This window comes from Ambystoma mexicanum, chromosome 13 (genome assembly GCF_040938575.1).
Source record: "Ambystoma mexicanum isolate Mex_15411 chromosome 13, UKY_AmexF1_1, whole genome shotgun sequence".
Classification (NCBI taxonomy): Eukaryota; Metazoa; Chordata; class Amphibia; order Caudata; family Ambystomatidae; genus Ambystoma; species Ambystoma mexicanum.
Window position 1 is genome coordinate 485,688,878 of NC_090938.1, and position 15,791 is coordinate 485,704,668.

The 15,791-nt window shown below is 43.0% G+C and overlaps 1 protein-coding gene across 6 annotated transcripts in view; it reads right to left on the reverse strand.

Annotated features, from left to right (window-relative positions):
• Window positions 1–15,791, reverse strand: part of TANC2 (tetratricopeptide repeat, ankyrin repeat and coiled-coil containing 2) — a 3,436,361-nt gene that overhangs the window by 1,918,468 nt on the left and 1,502,102 nt on the right. For all 6 annotated transcript variants that reach the window (XM_069634135.1, XM_069634134.1, XM_069634133.1 and 3 more), the window contains one exon: window positions 2,684–2,755. In XM_069634135.1, coding sequence (XP_069490236.1) covers window positions 2,684–2,755 — 72 coding nt within the window. The remainder of the gene's footprint in view (window positions 1–2,683; window positions 2,756–15,791) is intronic.

The following is a 15,791-nucleotide window of genomic DNA, read 5'->3' on the forward strand; positions in this document are numbered from 1 at the left end:
CTTGGTCGGCCATAACAAAGCCACTTGCTGTTTGTGCTAATGTACAAACTCCAGATACAGATTCAAAGAAGAATCAAGTATGAAACCAACAGGGATCAATGCCCGTTTGTTCGAAATATTGCTTCCCGAATTCGTAAACCCGCCAATGTTAATTCCAAACAGACAGGTTTGCCTGCTGTGCTTTGCGGGTACCTCACCCACAGGTTCCAGGCTTCCTCCCACCTTTTTGGTCAGCGCCCAGCACTCCCACTAATACCAATACTCACTACAACTCCTTTGAGTGATCTGGCTTGCCATAATTGAAACAGGACTTTCAATGATAATGGCGCCTTACTCAAGGAGTAATTGTTCCTTCGTTTACAGATTATTTAATTCTGTGAAAGGACACAGCATAATGTATACATTCGTTAAACTCGAAATCTGTTGGATTAGGAAATCTGTCTTTCTTTCTGACAAGTGTGTCACGTGATTGCATGAACAGAGTAAGTACAGGTCCCATGCCATTCCATCTAGGAACAACTGCCGCAAAAGATAATCCAATGATATAGTTGATTCTGCTTTTCTGCTTAGTGACCATGGAGGGCGGTCTGAGGGGGAGGCGGGTGGCGCGCGGGAGGGGGTGTCATGTACATTCCTGCCACCTTCCAAGGTTACTGAGGTATAAGGGGAGTCTGCTGTGGCATGGAACAAGTTTCATAAATACAACAGGGATCCATAAATGGTATGGCTGCTGATCGAGGAAATGTACTGAAGGCACACCATTAAGCATTGGCAATGCCAACAGTTTGGGCTTTTCTGTAGGCATGGGAAAGGCACTTGTCAGACACTGCCGTAGTAGTATTAACTGGCTATTGATGGTAGCAGGTGCAAAATGGTGAAAGTGCCTGGAAAATACCTATTACCTATACACAAGTCAAAGGTTTCGCCAATGCTTGTTATTAACAGGACTTCAGTGAAGGACCTGCATAGTGCTTACTAATTGAGTGGCTGAAGGCACACCTGGTCTAGACATTTCGATTACACCAGTAGCTGTTTACAGCTCCAATTAAGTCATTACACTAAAAAGACTGCTTTGAATAAACAATGGCAGGCACTTCGAGTGAAAGGTTCGATGGTAAGCCTTGAATAAAGCTAGCTCAAAGGGTTCCCATGAGGAGGTGGTTGCACGGGGAAGGGCAGGAACTGGGTGGGAATGGTTATAGGGATTAGCATGGCCATGGACAGTCGGTGAGAGGGCAAATAACCAAACACCACCTTCAAGCTTTGTGTCCCTCCTCATAAGCAATTTCTCCCTACGTGTACTCTAATGCAATAGTTTCGGCGTATAGGTGGCTCTGTCAGCCCAAACTAAAAGGAAGGAGTGCAACGATGACAGCAGGTTGACAGTTAAAGCCTGTCTTATCAAACCACTGCCCAGTGTGTGTCAGTTGAGAATTGATGTGCAGGAGGAGGTCTGTTCAGGGCAATTATCAAAAAAGGGCACCTGGTTAATGCCTTCCTCTGCCCAGGTGGGTAATATTGTGAGTAGAACAAAATTGAGTAGGGTCACGAGAGTCTGGCTGCTCTAAGCCGGATGAGCACACTCCTAAATATAAACCACCTTTCAGTGGTGGCAGTAAACGAATATCAATAGTTGTGACAAATATTTGACAAGACAATTCTGTAGGCTGCAATGGGGTTTTCATTAAATTGCAGCAGATGTATTCAATACACATAATCTTGAGCAAAAGATACATCAGCTGGTGTACATTTTCGAGGTTTAGTAACCAGTTTGTAGGGTACAAATGTAGAATATTTGTGGTATCAATCTATTGCTTTTACGTCCACTGATGTGTCCTTGGGACAGGGCTACAGTATAACATATATTATAACATATATTACAACCTGAGAACAACTGGATAAACGAAAATGTGTCATCGAGAGCCAAATGATCATGATTTAAGACAATAAGAAGCAAAGGGGTAATTTCAGGTTCGCAGGGACTTCATGAACCATCTTATTTAGGCATTCATATGTGTATATTCTGTCTTTCAAATAACAGGAGAAAGAAGCACTGCCCCAAATGCATTTTAAAACAATACATAGTTTATGCTCAGCGTTTGCTCCAAAACGGCCTGCTGGTTTGTTTCCATGTTGCTGACAAGATGAGAAAGATGGCAACAAGGCATTGTGAGAGTGGCGCCAACTATGAAGTGCTTACACTTAAGCAGAACCTCCCCCAGGATCTCTTGTATACTTAAACTATGTTATGTTAAAGGGTCTTATATGCGTACTATTGCAACCATCGTGGTTTCTTGGCACTCTGGCGGATCTGTAATATGCTAAGGGAAATATAAAAAAGAAAATGTCAAGAGGGTGTATGTATTTGAGCAGGTGTATTTAGTTTAATGGCCCTCGGCTCCCTGAGTTCATCCTTGGAGGTGGGATCTGATATCCAACACAGTGATGGCTCATTGGGGACGGCAGACAGGACTTCGGCGTGGAAGTGTGGTGCTTGATAGACTCCCTAATCATTTTAGAGGCCATACTTCAATTCAAAGTGACTCATCGGAGTCCACCCGATTCTGCATCGGCACATGCTTTGCAGCATGAGCCCATGAAGCATGTGTGGCACATAATGAAGGCAGCCCCTGCTGCATACCCCGGCCCGCATTTTTTATTTTCCGACAAGCTAAGCTCTTACCTTGTGCCGAACGACTCTGCTGCGGGTCTATGCTTGACTGCCGCCTGTCGGGGGGCTCCTCGCTCCCTCCATCTGTTCAGGAAGAAAAAACAAGATACATTTGTGAGCACAGAGGACTCATCCGATCGGGCTTATTCAAAGTACAAATGTACACCGTTTTATGAGCAGTTCCCTCTGTCATCCCTGAACAGGTTGTTCTCAGAGTATTGTACACTACACCATGAGCGTGTCTAATGCAGCTGTAGAGACTAGGGTTTAGGATTGCTTTTATCGTGATGCTCAAGTAAACGCCTGTGCCATCCGCATCCGCGGCATGGGACGTGATGAGCAGTGGAGATGGCCTGTCCCTCCTTAAATTCTTTGATAACCAACGTTACCAATAAAACACACAAGAGAGTTAGTGTTAATCCATCAGCAAGTGAAGCATTCCAATATAATAAAAGTCTCCGATTTTTGCATTGGTCACAACGCAACAGAGGTGTAAAACAAAATTATGTAGCCCCTCTGCCCCAAAGCTCCACGGAGAAGCATATTGTGGATCACACTCTTTGGCCAGCTCAGACAACCACTCATGTTTAACGATTGATGATCATGCTCCCACAGCGACGGGACTGCACTAAGTGAAATATGTTAAGGTTTTGATAAAGCGTTGATTCACATCCTACACCTAACTTCGAAACAAGGAGTGGTTCCTGGCACACAAATGTGTCAGCCGCCATTGTGTGTGGCAAGTAACATTATTATGCACATGGCAGTAAGAGAGGCTGCTTTTGCTGCCATAGCGTTAGTCGGCCCCTGAGATGGCACTAGTACTGTAAAAAATTCAAGGTCCGTGGCAGCAGTGAATACCTTTAGTGCAGGGGCATTAACATCTTCCACAAATCAGCGCAAGCAAAGCAAGTGAGTCCTGAGTAAGGTAAGGGAAATCGGGTGTTTCTTTCAACAGATTTTTAAAATAATCTGTTAAAATGGTGCATGTTACAGCACATTTCTTTTTAGAAAAATGGGCTAATACGTCAATTTACAATTGGTACTTTAGGGTAATGCATGAAAAAAATCTAGTGGACACCATGTCACCAACAGTGCAAGGGAGCCTTTCACAAAATGTTCATAATGCCAGAGTTCACAACATATGACACCCTTGCCATTGTGTGGCCTAGTACAGCTGTGCCCATGATTTGTCCCAACATTGCTGGAGGAAATCATTCCATGAATCGAAGTCCATAATAAAGGCCAGCATTCCTGGTGTAAAGCACTTTGATTTTGTGGCAACAATCTATGCCATTATGGTCACTGTAAATAACGTTTACGAAGCTGCCGCCATAATCTTTTCCAAAATTGTCAATATAGCAAATGGGATGATTTTGCCCAAGCACTATAAAGCCAGAACTGCCACTATCAATAACTTTCATGGTGGAGCCCCAGCCACCAAACACATGTATGCATTGCGCACACCCTCCCATCACCCAAACACCGCCCCAGACCAACATCACTCACACAATAGATCTGAAGTATGAAGCAAGCACAAGCGCAGACTTGTACTCCGCCGGTGCAGGAAGGCAATAACCAGAAGAAGGGCTTTTTCGGTCTACGCGGTTTGACGAATCATAGGAATTCATCCCTTCTCCCTGAGGGGGAGCCCACCCTGTGAGGTTAGGGAGGTGAGCTCGCTCCGCAAAACCCTCCCTAGGAGTAGAAGCAAGATGGACTTTGCCGGGACTCCCCCTTTGGGGACGAGGACTCCCATTCCCAAAAGTAACGCCCTAGAGGACTTGCCAAAATACCCTCTTTTAACCTTCCTGATAACAATGTATATAAAGATAAGGTCAATATGTGTTATTGCCAGGATGAATTTGGAAACCTCATTACAAGTTTCAATCCTACTTGTACGAGGAAGAGGACATCTGGAGAAAATAATTCATAACAGAGCGAGAAGGAGGAACAGCTATTTCGGCTGGGGAAGCCTCACGGCTGCGTCAGCCTAGCAAGGAGAGGAGCCTGGGGAAATAAACAGAGAGCCTGTGAGTTTCAAAGAGATGCACGCTGACTCCGTAGAGCAGCAGAAGCAAGATGTGCAGCATCTTCCAGTCAGAGGAGACTGAGTGCTGACACGTGTGCTGTGTCCCATAACAAGAAGGTCAGACTAGCTCCAGACGCATTGGCGTGCTAAGGCAAAGGAGGAGGAAGCTGAGTTTGGTGGTGTGACCGCAGAGAGTCCGTGGTGGACTAGAGGTCTGCATAATGATGCCAAAACCATTCTGCCATGGCCGACTGAAGCTAAGCCGATACCGGGGAGACTGGAAAGCTATCCACGCCAAACGAAGAGAGAATAAGCAGGTGAGAAGGCCCTGCTGTCACTGACCTTGAATTGTTTACAATGCCAGTGCCATCTCAGGGGCCGACTAACGCTGTGGCAGCAAAAGCAGCCTCTCTTACTGCCATGTGCATAATAATGTTTCTTGCCACACACAATGGCAGCTGACACATTTGTGTGCCAGACCACAAGGAAAGGAAGCCAATCCTCAAATGAGAATCCGGGTGACGTTAACTCCAAGCACTAAAGGTAACAGGGATAATGGGAGACCCAGGGAAGGATATGAGAATTATTATGAGAATGCTCATACTCGTCACAGTCAAGAGAGAGAATATATAACAAAAGGGAATGAGAGTTATTATTGGAACACTCACTCACACCAGTTTAGTAGGAAGCGTTGTACAGCCAGTACCAAGTGAAGAGGAGAACATATATTTTGTAAAGGATCCAATGAGTCATGATTTACACCAAAAAGGCACAGGTAAAAAAAAACAGAGCAAGACATAAAAGAGAAACCTGAGAGTAAACTGGACTTTGTGATACAAATGTATGAACTATTTAGGAAACTAAAAAAAATAGCCCAGCAGTAAAAGATAATTGTTGGATAAAATCCTCCTCAAGGGGGAGGGAGGATGCCCTGTACTAGAAGAAAAGAAGAAACAAAACTCTAAAACAGTAATGAATGAACTGTATAAACTGATAAAATTGATCACTAGAGATTACCAGAATATTATCTATTGAAAAGTGGCTGAACCATAAGTCAACAAACCTCTGGAGAAGGGAGACATTCCACGATTTTTAGTTAAATATAGTGGTAGGGTCACATAGGCTAGAGTCAGATGGTTAATGGTTTTGATTTATTTACTTTGACTGACAACTGATGAGCACCTTCAGGTTCATTTTGTTAGGTAGGGACACCCTTTAGAATAGGGATAGATAGACTTTATTAATATTCTTTAATAAATAACCAGTGACATGTCTAACCAGAGTCTGTGTCGTCCTTCTGGCCTACCACATCAGTTAGACTCTGGAACATTCTCCCAAACAACAGCAGACGAGCCAGGTCGCTGTTTTATTTTATGGCGGAGCTCAAAACCCTCCTCTTCAAGGAATGGCTTGTCCCTAACACACAGGTGCACACACCCTCCACTCGCCACCTAAACTGAGAGTGGGTGTTCTTTTCTCCTCTCTATTTCCTCCCTTAGTTATTTGTAGACCCCTTGGTGCCAAACTGCCTGCCCTCCCCTTCCCCAGTTGTTAGCTTTCCGCTCTCTTGTATTGATCCTTTGCGATATGCTTCCCTCACTGTGTACTTCACCGTATGACTTGTAAAGTGCTCTGTTGCTTCCCAGAAGCTAGGTTTGCACTCCATAAATACAATAATAATAGTAATCACGAGAGACTGCAAACAAGTCATTTGGGTCACTCAGCATGATCTCGGGTGGTCTTGTTTGCATCAAGTCTGCTTATTGTAAATACATTTCTTTGGCTCGGTTTGTAAATAAAACACTATTTATAAAAACAATATTCTTTCTCTCAGTATATAAACAATTCAATAAGTTAGTAAATATCCCTCATTCTCTAAATAAATATCCTATGGGAAAGAGTATAGGGTAAATGGCACAATCGTTCCTGGCTGCTTTACATAACATCAGGGAGCATTTTGGGAACAGAAACGGACATAGATTTTTATATTTAACACATGTGTCTGTGATAATGATGGAAACATGCAACTATTTTGAGAGCACACAAACTTGAGGACTTGGTTTTGTTTAGTTTGTTTTGTTTATTTATTTGGTAATGCGCACCAAACCCTTGGGTAGCCGGGCGCAACAGTGTACAAGAAATCTTAAGCTTGTTACAGTATTTGGCATGAATATATAACACACATAGGCAAAGAATATATACAAACATATGTACAAGTACAGGGCATATCTTAGAGGTGTCCAATGCACTCTAGCAAGTTACCTAAACAGACAGATATATAATCAGGTTTATAAGTCAGACTCATAAATCTAAGTATCATATATGGGGTAGGTAGGTAGGTGGTGAAGCATGCTCAGCTGTTTCAAGTATGGGATAGTTAATGGAAGCAGAAGGTTCAGTCTGGGCCAGGTAGAAGAAGGCTAGGTGTCAGTCAAGTTATGTGTCATTGGCAAGCAACCATTTAAGTATCTTGTGTCTAAATTTACGGTTGTTTAGTTCTGAGGTCGAGTGGTAACTTGTTCCAGTAGTGGGCCGCTTTGACAGGAAAACTAGTTCCTCCCGCCGTAGAGCGTTTGAACCTAGGGGTCTCTAATTTAAACGTGTTAGCAGATCTTGTGTGGCGTGTGGATGTTTTCCTCGTGATTCTTTCCACTAGGTACGGGGGAGCTAGGTTGTTTAAACATTTAGAGGTGAGGGAAGCTGTTTTAAGTAAGATTCTGCCTGTTATCTTTAACCAGTTAACCTCTTTCCTGTATTTGGTGATGTGCTCTCTGTGAGGGATGTTTAGTGCTGCTCTCAAGGCATTGTTCTGCAGTCTTTGAATTTTGTCTGTGTTGTATTTATTGGCTCCTGAGTACAAGGCATTGCAGTAGTCTAATCTAGACATGATAAGAGCATTGGCTAGAGTGATACAACTAGCACTGGAAAGGTACGGTCTGGATGCACGGATGAGTTTGCAGGTGTAGGTGGTAGAGGAGGCAAGGGAGTTGACTTGCTTCTTGAGCGTGAGGGAGGAGTCCAGATCGAATCCAAGAGTTTTAACCACAGACATCACCTTGATAGGGTTGTTATCAATGTTGAAGACTGTGTAGTTTGGGCTTAGTTTTTGGATGTTAGCTTCAGAGCCTAGGATTAGTATCTCTGTTTTATCGTCATTCAGGCAGAGGCCATGGGAGGCCATCCATGCCTGAATGACGGTGTATATCTTGTTCACCAAGGCTGAGTCTGCCCCGAAGTTGCCCGAAAGGGGTATAAGGATCTGGGTGTCGTCTGCATAATTTGTGTAGGTGACACCCAGTCTGTCCAACTTGTCAAACAAAGGCTTGGTGAAGATGTTGTACATGGTGGGGGAGACACAAGATCCCTGTGGGACACCACAGGTTATTTTGATAGGGTCAGCAGAGTTGGACGTGGAGAAGACTCGCATAGTGCGATTAGCCAAGAAGGATTGGACCCAGGCTATGGCATCTCCGGTGAAGTTGGCGGCAGATCTGAGGTGGTTGCATAAGACTGCAAGGTCCACCAAGTCGAAAGCTGCCGACAAATCCAATAGGAGGAGCAAGGCTGTTTTTCCATTATCCTTTAGTTCCTCAATTTGTGTCTTGAGGTCTAGCAGAGCTGTTTCCGTGCCATGGAGTGGGCGGAAGCCAGAATGCTGTGAGCCAAGCAGGTGGTTAGCTTCCAGGTAGTCCTGGATTTGTATGTAGGCGGCTCTGTCTAGGATTTTAAGTAAAAATGGCACAGTGGTGATTGGTCTATAGTTGGTAGGGATGGTGGGGTCCAAAGTTTGTTTTTAAGTAATGGGAGGACCCATGATTCTTTGAGGTTGGTAGGTATTGTGTTGGATTTAAAGGAGGAGTTTATAAGCTTGGAGATAAAGGGAGCTAGGTCCCTAGCTGCGTCCTTCATTATTTGTGCAGGGCAGGAGTCGCCCTTGCGGTTTGAGGGTTTGAGGGAGAGTATTATTTTTTCTGTGTCGATTATGGAGATGGTCTTGAATCTGAAGGGCGTGGTAGTCTTATTCTCCTGAGGTTGAGGTGTTTGTTGGTCCAAGGGTGATAGTGTGGCCTTTTTTTTTGTAATTTTGCATTGAGGAGAGGAGATTTTGTTAGAAAGGGCGTTTTGTATGTTGGTACACCATACTTTGTTTTTAGGGGCATTGTCTACAGGTTGAATTGGGGATTCCAGTTCACGGAGGATGGCGAATAGCTCTTTAGTATTGGAGTTAGCTTTCGCAATCCTACCATTAAAGGTATTCTTCTTGGTTTTGATTATTTCTTTTTTGTAAAATTTGGCAAATTCAGTTAGGTTGTTTTTGTTATTTTCAGTGGGTGAGTGGCACCAGGTGGATTGGAGCTTTCTTTTTTGTACTCTTACAGATTTAAGATGAGGCGTAAACCAGGCATTTAAGTGGGCTTCCTGTTTAGCTTTGCGCAGTTTGATTGGAGCAATTACGTCTAGTGCTTTAATCATAGCATCGTTGAAGGTATTTACTAAGGAGTCAGGGTTGTTGCTTTCAAATCCAGATATAGCTGGAAGGAGGAGGGGTATAATATTTTCAGTAGTTATATTCTTCTTTCTTCTGGTCGGGAGAGGGGGTACCATGTTGTTGGTTTTAGGGCTAAGGAGATCTAGTGAGGCGGAGAAGGTTATTAAATAATGATCAGTCCATGTTTGTGGAGCAATGTCGGTAATGCTGATGTTACAATTCAGTTCAGATACCAAGTCAAGGGTCCTTCCTTTGATGTGGGTTGGGAGAGGACTTTTTGATTAAGACCGTGGTCCTTTAGCAGGGCTGCAACTGACTCTGCATGTTTATTGTCGGTCTCATTGAAACCGAGATTGAAGTTTCCCAGCAGTAAAGTTTGTGAGTGGTCTTTGGTGTTGTTGGCTATAAGGTTAGTTAGGTCGTCTTCAAATGTGCCTAGTAGCCCAGGGGGTCTGTAATTCAAGTGTATTGAGAGCGTGCGATTATTGGAGAGGGACATTTTGGCAGAAAATATTTCACAGGATCAGTAAGAGACTGACGTGGCAGGTCTAATGGATGGGTAGATTTGAAGATGATGGCTAGTCCACCGCCTCTGTCATTTGGCCTGTCAGCACTGAGGATTTGGTAACTATCGGGCACTGCTAGCATTAGGGTTGGTCCCGCTGCCTCGTGAAGCCAAGTCTCAGTTATAGCCAATAGATCCGGGATATCATTATTTAGAATGTCTGCAATTTCTGAGGCGTGGGCTACCACTGATCTAGCGTTGATGAGGGATCCTGTTAGTGTTAGGGAGCTATTAGGTTTGGTTGTTAGAGGAGTATTGGGTGATGCGGTATCTGGAGTTAAGTGCGTTTTAGTAGAAGTTTGCGGCAGGTAGAGGTGGGCTGCTTGACTAATCAAGACAAGTTTTTTGGCTGGGTAATGGAGCGTGTATTGGCATTATTAGAATGGTTTCTTACAGGTTCGTAGATGCTAGGCAATCTAGACCCGAGTCTCAGGTTTCTGTCCTTGGGGGGGCTGGTTTTGATAGTTAAGGCCATTATACTAAATATAGCGGTGGTAAGTATTAGGGTTGGAGTGACTTTGATAAGGCAGGCGAGGGACATTTTCTGTCTATGCCAGGAGAGGAGCATGCTGTGTGCTGACGTCTAGATGTTTTCAGTCTGGGTAGCAGGTCCATTACTGTATTATGTCTAGAGGGTGCTAATAGCTGTGATCTAGGTTCGATTTTTGCACAGGGCTTGAGGCACTGGTGAATGGGGGCACTAATGTTTGCTAACACACTAACATGAGCTAACTTACGGTACATGCTAACATTCAGTACATTAGTATTGTAAAGGTGCAATGAGGAAGTTCAAACATGCTGGACTTGGATGTGCCGACATCTAGATTCGATTTTTGCATAAGGCTTGAACATTGGTGATTGGAGGCACTGATATTTGCTAACACACTAACATGAGCTAACTTTCAGTACATGCTAAAATTCAGTACATTAGTATTGTAAAGGTACAATGAGGAAGTTCAGACAAACTGGACCTGGATGTGCTGTATGCAAGTATACAGAGTACTCTAGGACAGATTACAGTAGGCTGATTTGGATTTAGCTGCGTAGGCCTGTAGTGCGATATGCAAATGGACAGGTGCTCTAATGCAAATCACCATGGGCATAGTCAACTTTAGCAAGGTGAACCTATAACACTGTATGCAGGTGAACAGAATGCTCTAGGACAGATCATCATAGGCAGAATCGACTTTAGGTGCAGGGGAGCATCAACATGGGGCCTTTGAAGTGGGCAGAGGCAATTCAGTAGCAAGATAGGGAGGGCCAACTATGGCCCGCAGTAACTATAGCTATGTTTCCGTGGAAATAACAACAGAGTGAACAAATGACGTATGTGTACAAGTATGCAATAGGGTGAGGGCGCAGATTAGGTAGGAGGGAAGTACATGTCAAGACAGGATAGGTGATTAAAGTGTGGAAATTTCTAAGCATGTGTTTTCATTTGTCACAATACTTACCCCAAGTATAAAAGGCCTGCAAAATATGAGTCCTATATACCAATTTGGACATACTTTTGTTTTAGGTGTGAGCCTTTCACTGAGTAGGAAAGGACTGATTGTCTCACTGAATTTATTGGGAACAGGTCTCAGCCTCTAACTAGGGAAAGTAGCTGCTTACTGTGCTCTCTTTAGAGGACCCCTCTCCCTCCCCATGGGGCCTCCTGTACTGTGGATGCTGCTTGGTCCTCTACTATGCCAGAGTACACAAGCAGAATTTGCTTAGAGAACAACCGTTAGTGGGAAAGGACGATTTTTGTTTCAAGAGGGATTACAAAGGTACTGAGAATGAAAGTCAAAATGGGCTAGTCACACGGCCAGCTTTCATGAAAACAGCTTTGCTCAGTGCAAGTTAAGTAGCACCACTGGAATGGCCTCAAACATTGTTTGCTTGTCCAGAGGGTGTAGGAGGCATTTGAGGGCATGAAGTGACAAGTAACACAATGGTTCATTATCACAAGAGACACACTAGTTACATTTTATCTGAGCACTTTAACCACTTCTTGGCAAACCCCCATCTTCAACTTACTGACTGCACTCCCACAAAGGTGTATGCTCTATGGAGACATCTTTCTTGATGGAATTGTTCTGAACAGTCCTCAAAAATCAGTCTAGATTTTCGTCAATGTCTTACCTCGTACTGGAAGCGGAAAGCTCTTCTGTGGTCAAGTTTGTTAGGCATCAATTTCCTAGTAGAGAGGTAAGGTATCAGCAAAACCGAGAGCGAGTCACTAATTAGATAAATGAGGAAATGAAACCACTTACACAAAGATGCTATCCGGCCTCAACTACCTTGCCCTATATGGAATAAAGTTGACAGGGAACAAATTACTACAAGCTATTATCTCTTGGTGTTTGCCTAGAAGAGCTTGGTTAGCTTGATACAAACTGCTACCTGAATCTACATTTAACACCACAAACCAAACCAGGTGGTCCCATACAAAAGCACAGAGAACAAGCAAAGCAATGATTCTATTAGTTTAAATAACATGTGTATTCAAAAGCTCTGTATTGTGTTCCCTTCAAGGTGACCTGAGTTTAAACTCGGGGCACGCTAGCCTCCCGCCTTTGGGATGTTTCCAGGGGTTATTTTTATAAAATCAAACTGACATGCAAAGAATATGTAATCTGTGGGTTTCACAGAAGAGAGTGGCCATTGGTCTATTTTACAACCGAGTGTCAAAGGCAAATCCATCCATTACAAGTGACACTTTTGAACTTTGACTGGAAGCTACAGTAATGAGTACAATGTGGCCTGCCAAAAATGCCCACTGAATCATTAGTAAAGGTCTCACAAAGAGTTGTTTACATAAAGCGCATGTGCTGAGCAAAAGGCCCGCAATTAAATTATAATGCATATTAGATCTATTTCCCTTGGTTTGAACAGCATTCATTGTTTACCAGTGACATTATATGCAAAAGAGAATATTAGTCATAAATCTGGAACTAGAAGACTTAGAAACATGAGCATGTATGTGTTTCAAATATCAGAGACTCCTCTTTAATTTGAATTGTATACATCAATCAGACAATATTTAAATTAGAAAAATGCATAACTTTATGAAGCAATATGCCAAATAGCTATGCCCCATACCCAGGTATGTGCCTGTAAACACACATTCTAGAAATCCTTTTTTCATTAAATTAGCATATTACTGCCATATATTTTGGAAGAAAATCAAAATGGCATTCAGCAGTGTAGTAGTGAAAAAAGCCCCCTCCTTTGGTCATGTCAAAAATATAGACATTATAATCATCCAATAAAGATTGGGGGAGTGTACTCTATGGAAGTGTCCAACTTTGAGGCAGGCCAATGAAAAGATCAGGCCAATCACAATGTGTCATAAGTATGACATAAGCATGGGAATTACGGCCACTTTAAAAATAGTGTGAACACAGAGGAGGGTTTTCTGGCTGGGAAGAAAATCGCCCTTCCCCATCCGATGAATGCTGAATCAGGATACCACTTGAAGAATTGGGCGGTGTTTATGAGGGTTTCTGAACCAACTTCACCTGGAGGAAGACTCTTTCCTGAAAAAGGGAGAAGGGTACCAGGAGGGGCTTGCTGACTGGGAGATTTCAAATCAGAGAGTGTCGCTACTGGCTCCATGCCATTAAAGATCAATTCAGAGCGAGTATGAAAGCTCTCCAAATGTACTTAGATAAACCCCTATAGTCATTGCCCTAGGTCCACAGGGTGCTAGGGAATTTGGAGGTGATTTCCACTTGGGAGTGCTCATTCGAAAGACAAATCCTAATATTTGGAATGAAAGGCAAACGTATTTTCCATTATAATTAAAGATTTGTGAGATTTGACTGCAAATAGAAAACAGTTTACCAGTGTGAGTTAAATCCTGAATTCATTGTATTTGAAGCTGAAGGATATGACATTCAAATAAACACAAAACTACTTTCCTGGTGCTGTAAGCTCCGTTTGAAATACGGAACGTTTACCAGCGCTGGCAATGTAGCATTTGAAAAGGGATATTTAAAAGTACCCTGAATGCTATCATGGATATAGTTGACATTATATCAAGGTCGAGGGCCCTGTAATTTTGTCATTTCTTATCACCTAGAAAAAGATGCAGGTGCAAATTGCATGCAACCCCATATTCTTGAATACACAGTACAGAAAAATGAGCTTGTTTCAGTGAGACAATCTGCAAAGTGTAAGGGAAGAGGAACTTATAACTGTTTAATAAAATCATTCTTCCAGCTTGCGGTGGGTGAGCAGAAATTGTGTGTGTTCTAAATCGATGACACTGCTTCCCTAACCTTAAACCTGCAGGAGTGTGATGCAATTCATTATAAGCTTATTTGAAATGACACACGCATATTAGCTAACCTCAGCATCATATGTACACAGGAAAAGTTGTTCAGACCTCAATGTTTACACAGATTTGATTATGGAAATGAGTGCTTGTATGTATAAAGGTGAGATAAATGCAGGCAGATCATTTTTGTTTTTGTAGGCCAGCTATATAATTGTGTAACATTGTGGCCCCTCCCCCCCAACCCTGCATAAAGCTCGAGACCACCTTTGCCGAGATGTTTCCTTTAATTACTTTCTTCAAATAAATTGCAGTTTTAATCAAATCTATTCTTTTTTCTCAAAAGTTTGGGGTAGGACTGTATAACTAAGTGAGCATTAGATCAAGGTGTCCACCTGACCTAGTATCCATATAGTAATCGAAAATGTACCACAGCATGGACCACCTCTTTTGGTGACCATCAGGCCAATTGTGGCTTCCAGGGATAATAATGAAAAGCATACAGATTAATACGTTAATGTGGTTTATCCCACACATCGATGCCATTTGCATGGGCACCATATGCCCGGGCAGGCCGGATAGGGATGTGGTTGGGTTAGGATAGTGGAGAGAAACAGGAGTTCCAACAGAGCTTTGCTGCTGTGTTGATGCATGCAGCTCTGAAGTACTAGGCTACTGTGTCTGCATCTGCTTCTAGGTAGCCTGTGTGGAGGGCACAGAGGCATTTCAGTCCAGATGTGAGCTTCATTTGGGCTGCAGTATGTATGATGGCTGTAAAGGTAAATAGTTATGTTTGCTGTCTGTAGTGAACGATTGTAATTTACTATGTGGTAGTGGCAAAGTTGGCCTGTGTATGGGATGTTGGGGCACTAAGAAGAGTGTGTTTATGTTGGGATAAACAATTCATACTGTAGGAAAACAATGAATATATGATGCGCTGACGCAAAATACAGCAGGCAATAATTAAACTAGGTCAAACAATTAAACTAGAGTCTAGAGAGCAAACGATTCAAAGGAGCAAAAGAGAGTGGGGCAACAGGTAAAGTAATTCATACAGTGGGGCAACAGTTAATTTAGGATGCTAAAGTGCACAAAACAGTGGGGCAACAATGATGTTTGGACTAACAATTTAGCTGGGGCAAACAATTCATCCTGTGCTAGTCAATAATGATGGGACGGTCCCCTCCTCCTCCTCCTCCTCCTGCTCCTCCTCCTCCTGCCTGCTGCAATTCCCTCCTTTCCCCTATCCCACATTCCCTCTTCCCCAGAGTACACTTGCTTTATTATGGCAGAGAGCACCAAAAAAAAACAAGCAAGAATCACTGATTATATGTCATATATCAAACATCACACTTGAAAGCTGATTAGCACGCCGTAATTGCGTCCAACCTGCTTAACTCTCACTCACACCCATGCCTCTAATGATTACTATGTAATGTGTCACGTCATCACGGCACTGCGTAGCAATATGCTTCATAACCACTACTTCTTACCCAGTAAATGTTGTTATTGCAAATGTTGCTACTAGCATTGTTACGGCACTCATAGTGAAACCACACTGTTGTTGCATATTGATTTTTTACCATCGATAATCTTAACTGGGGTAGTCTATGTACTCACACGTCTACTAAGATTACTCTTGTCAAATTTCTGTTTAGTACCCACCTCTGAACATTATTTGATGTATGTATTGGGTTAGTTCGACCGGCAGGGTGCGTTTACTGCTCGGCATCGTCTCGTTATACTAGCCTAACTGCTTGTATGCGGTAT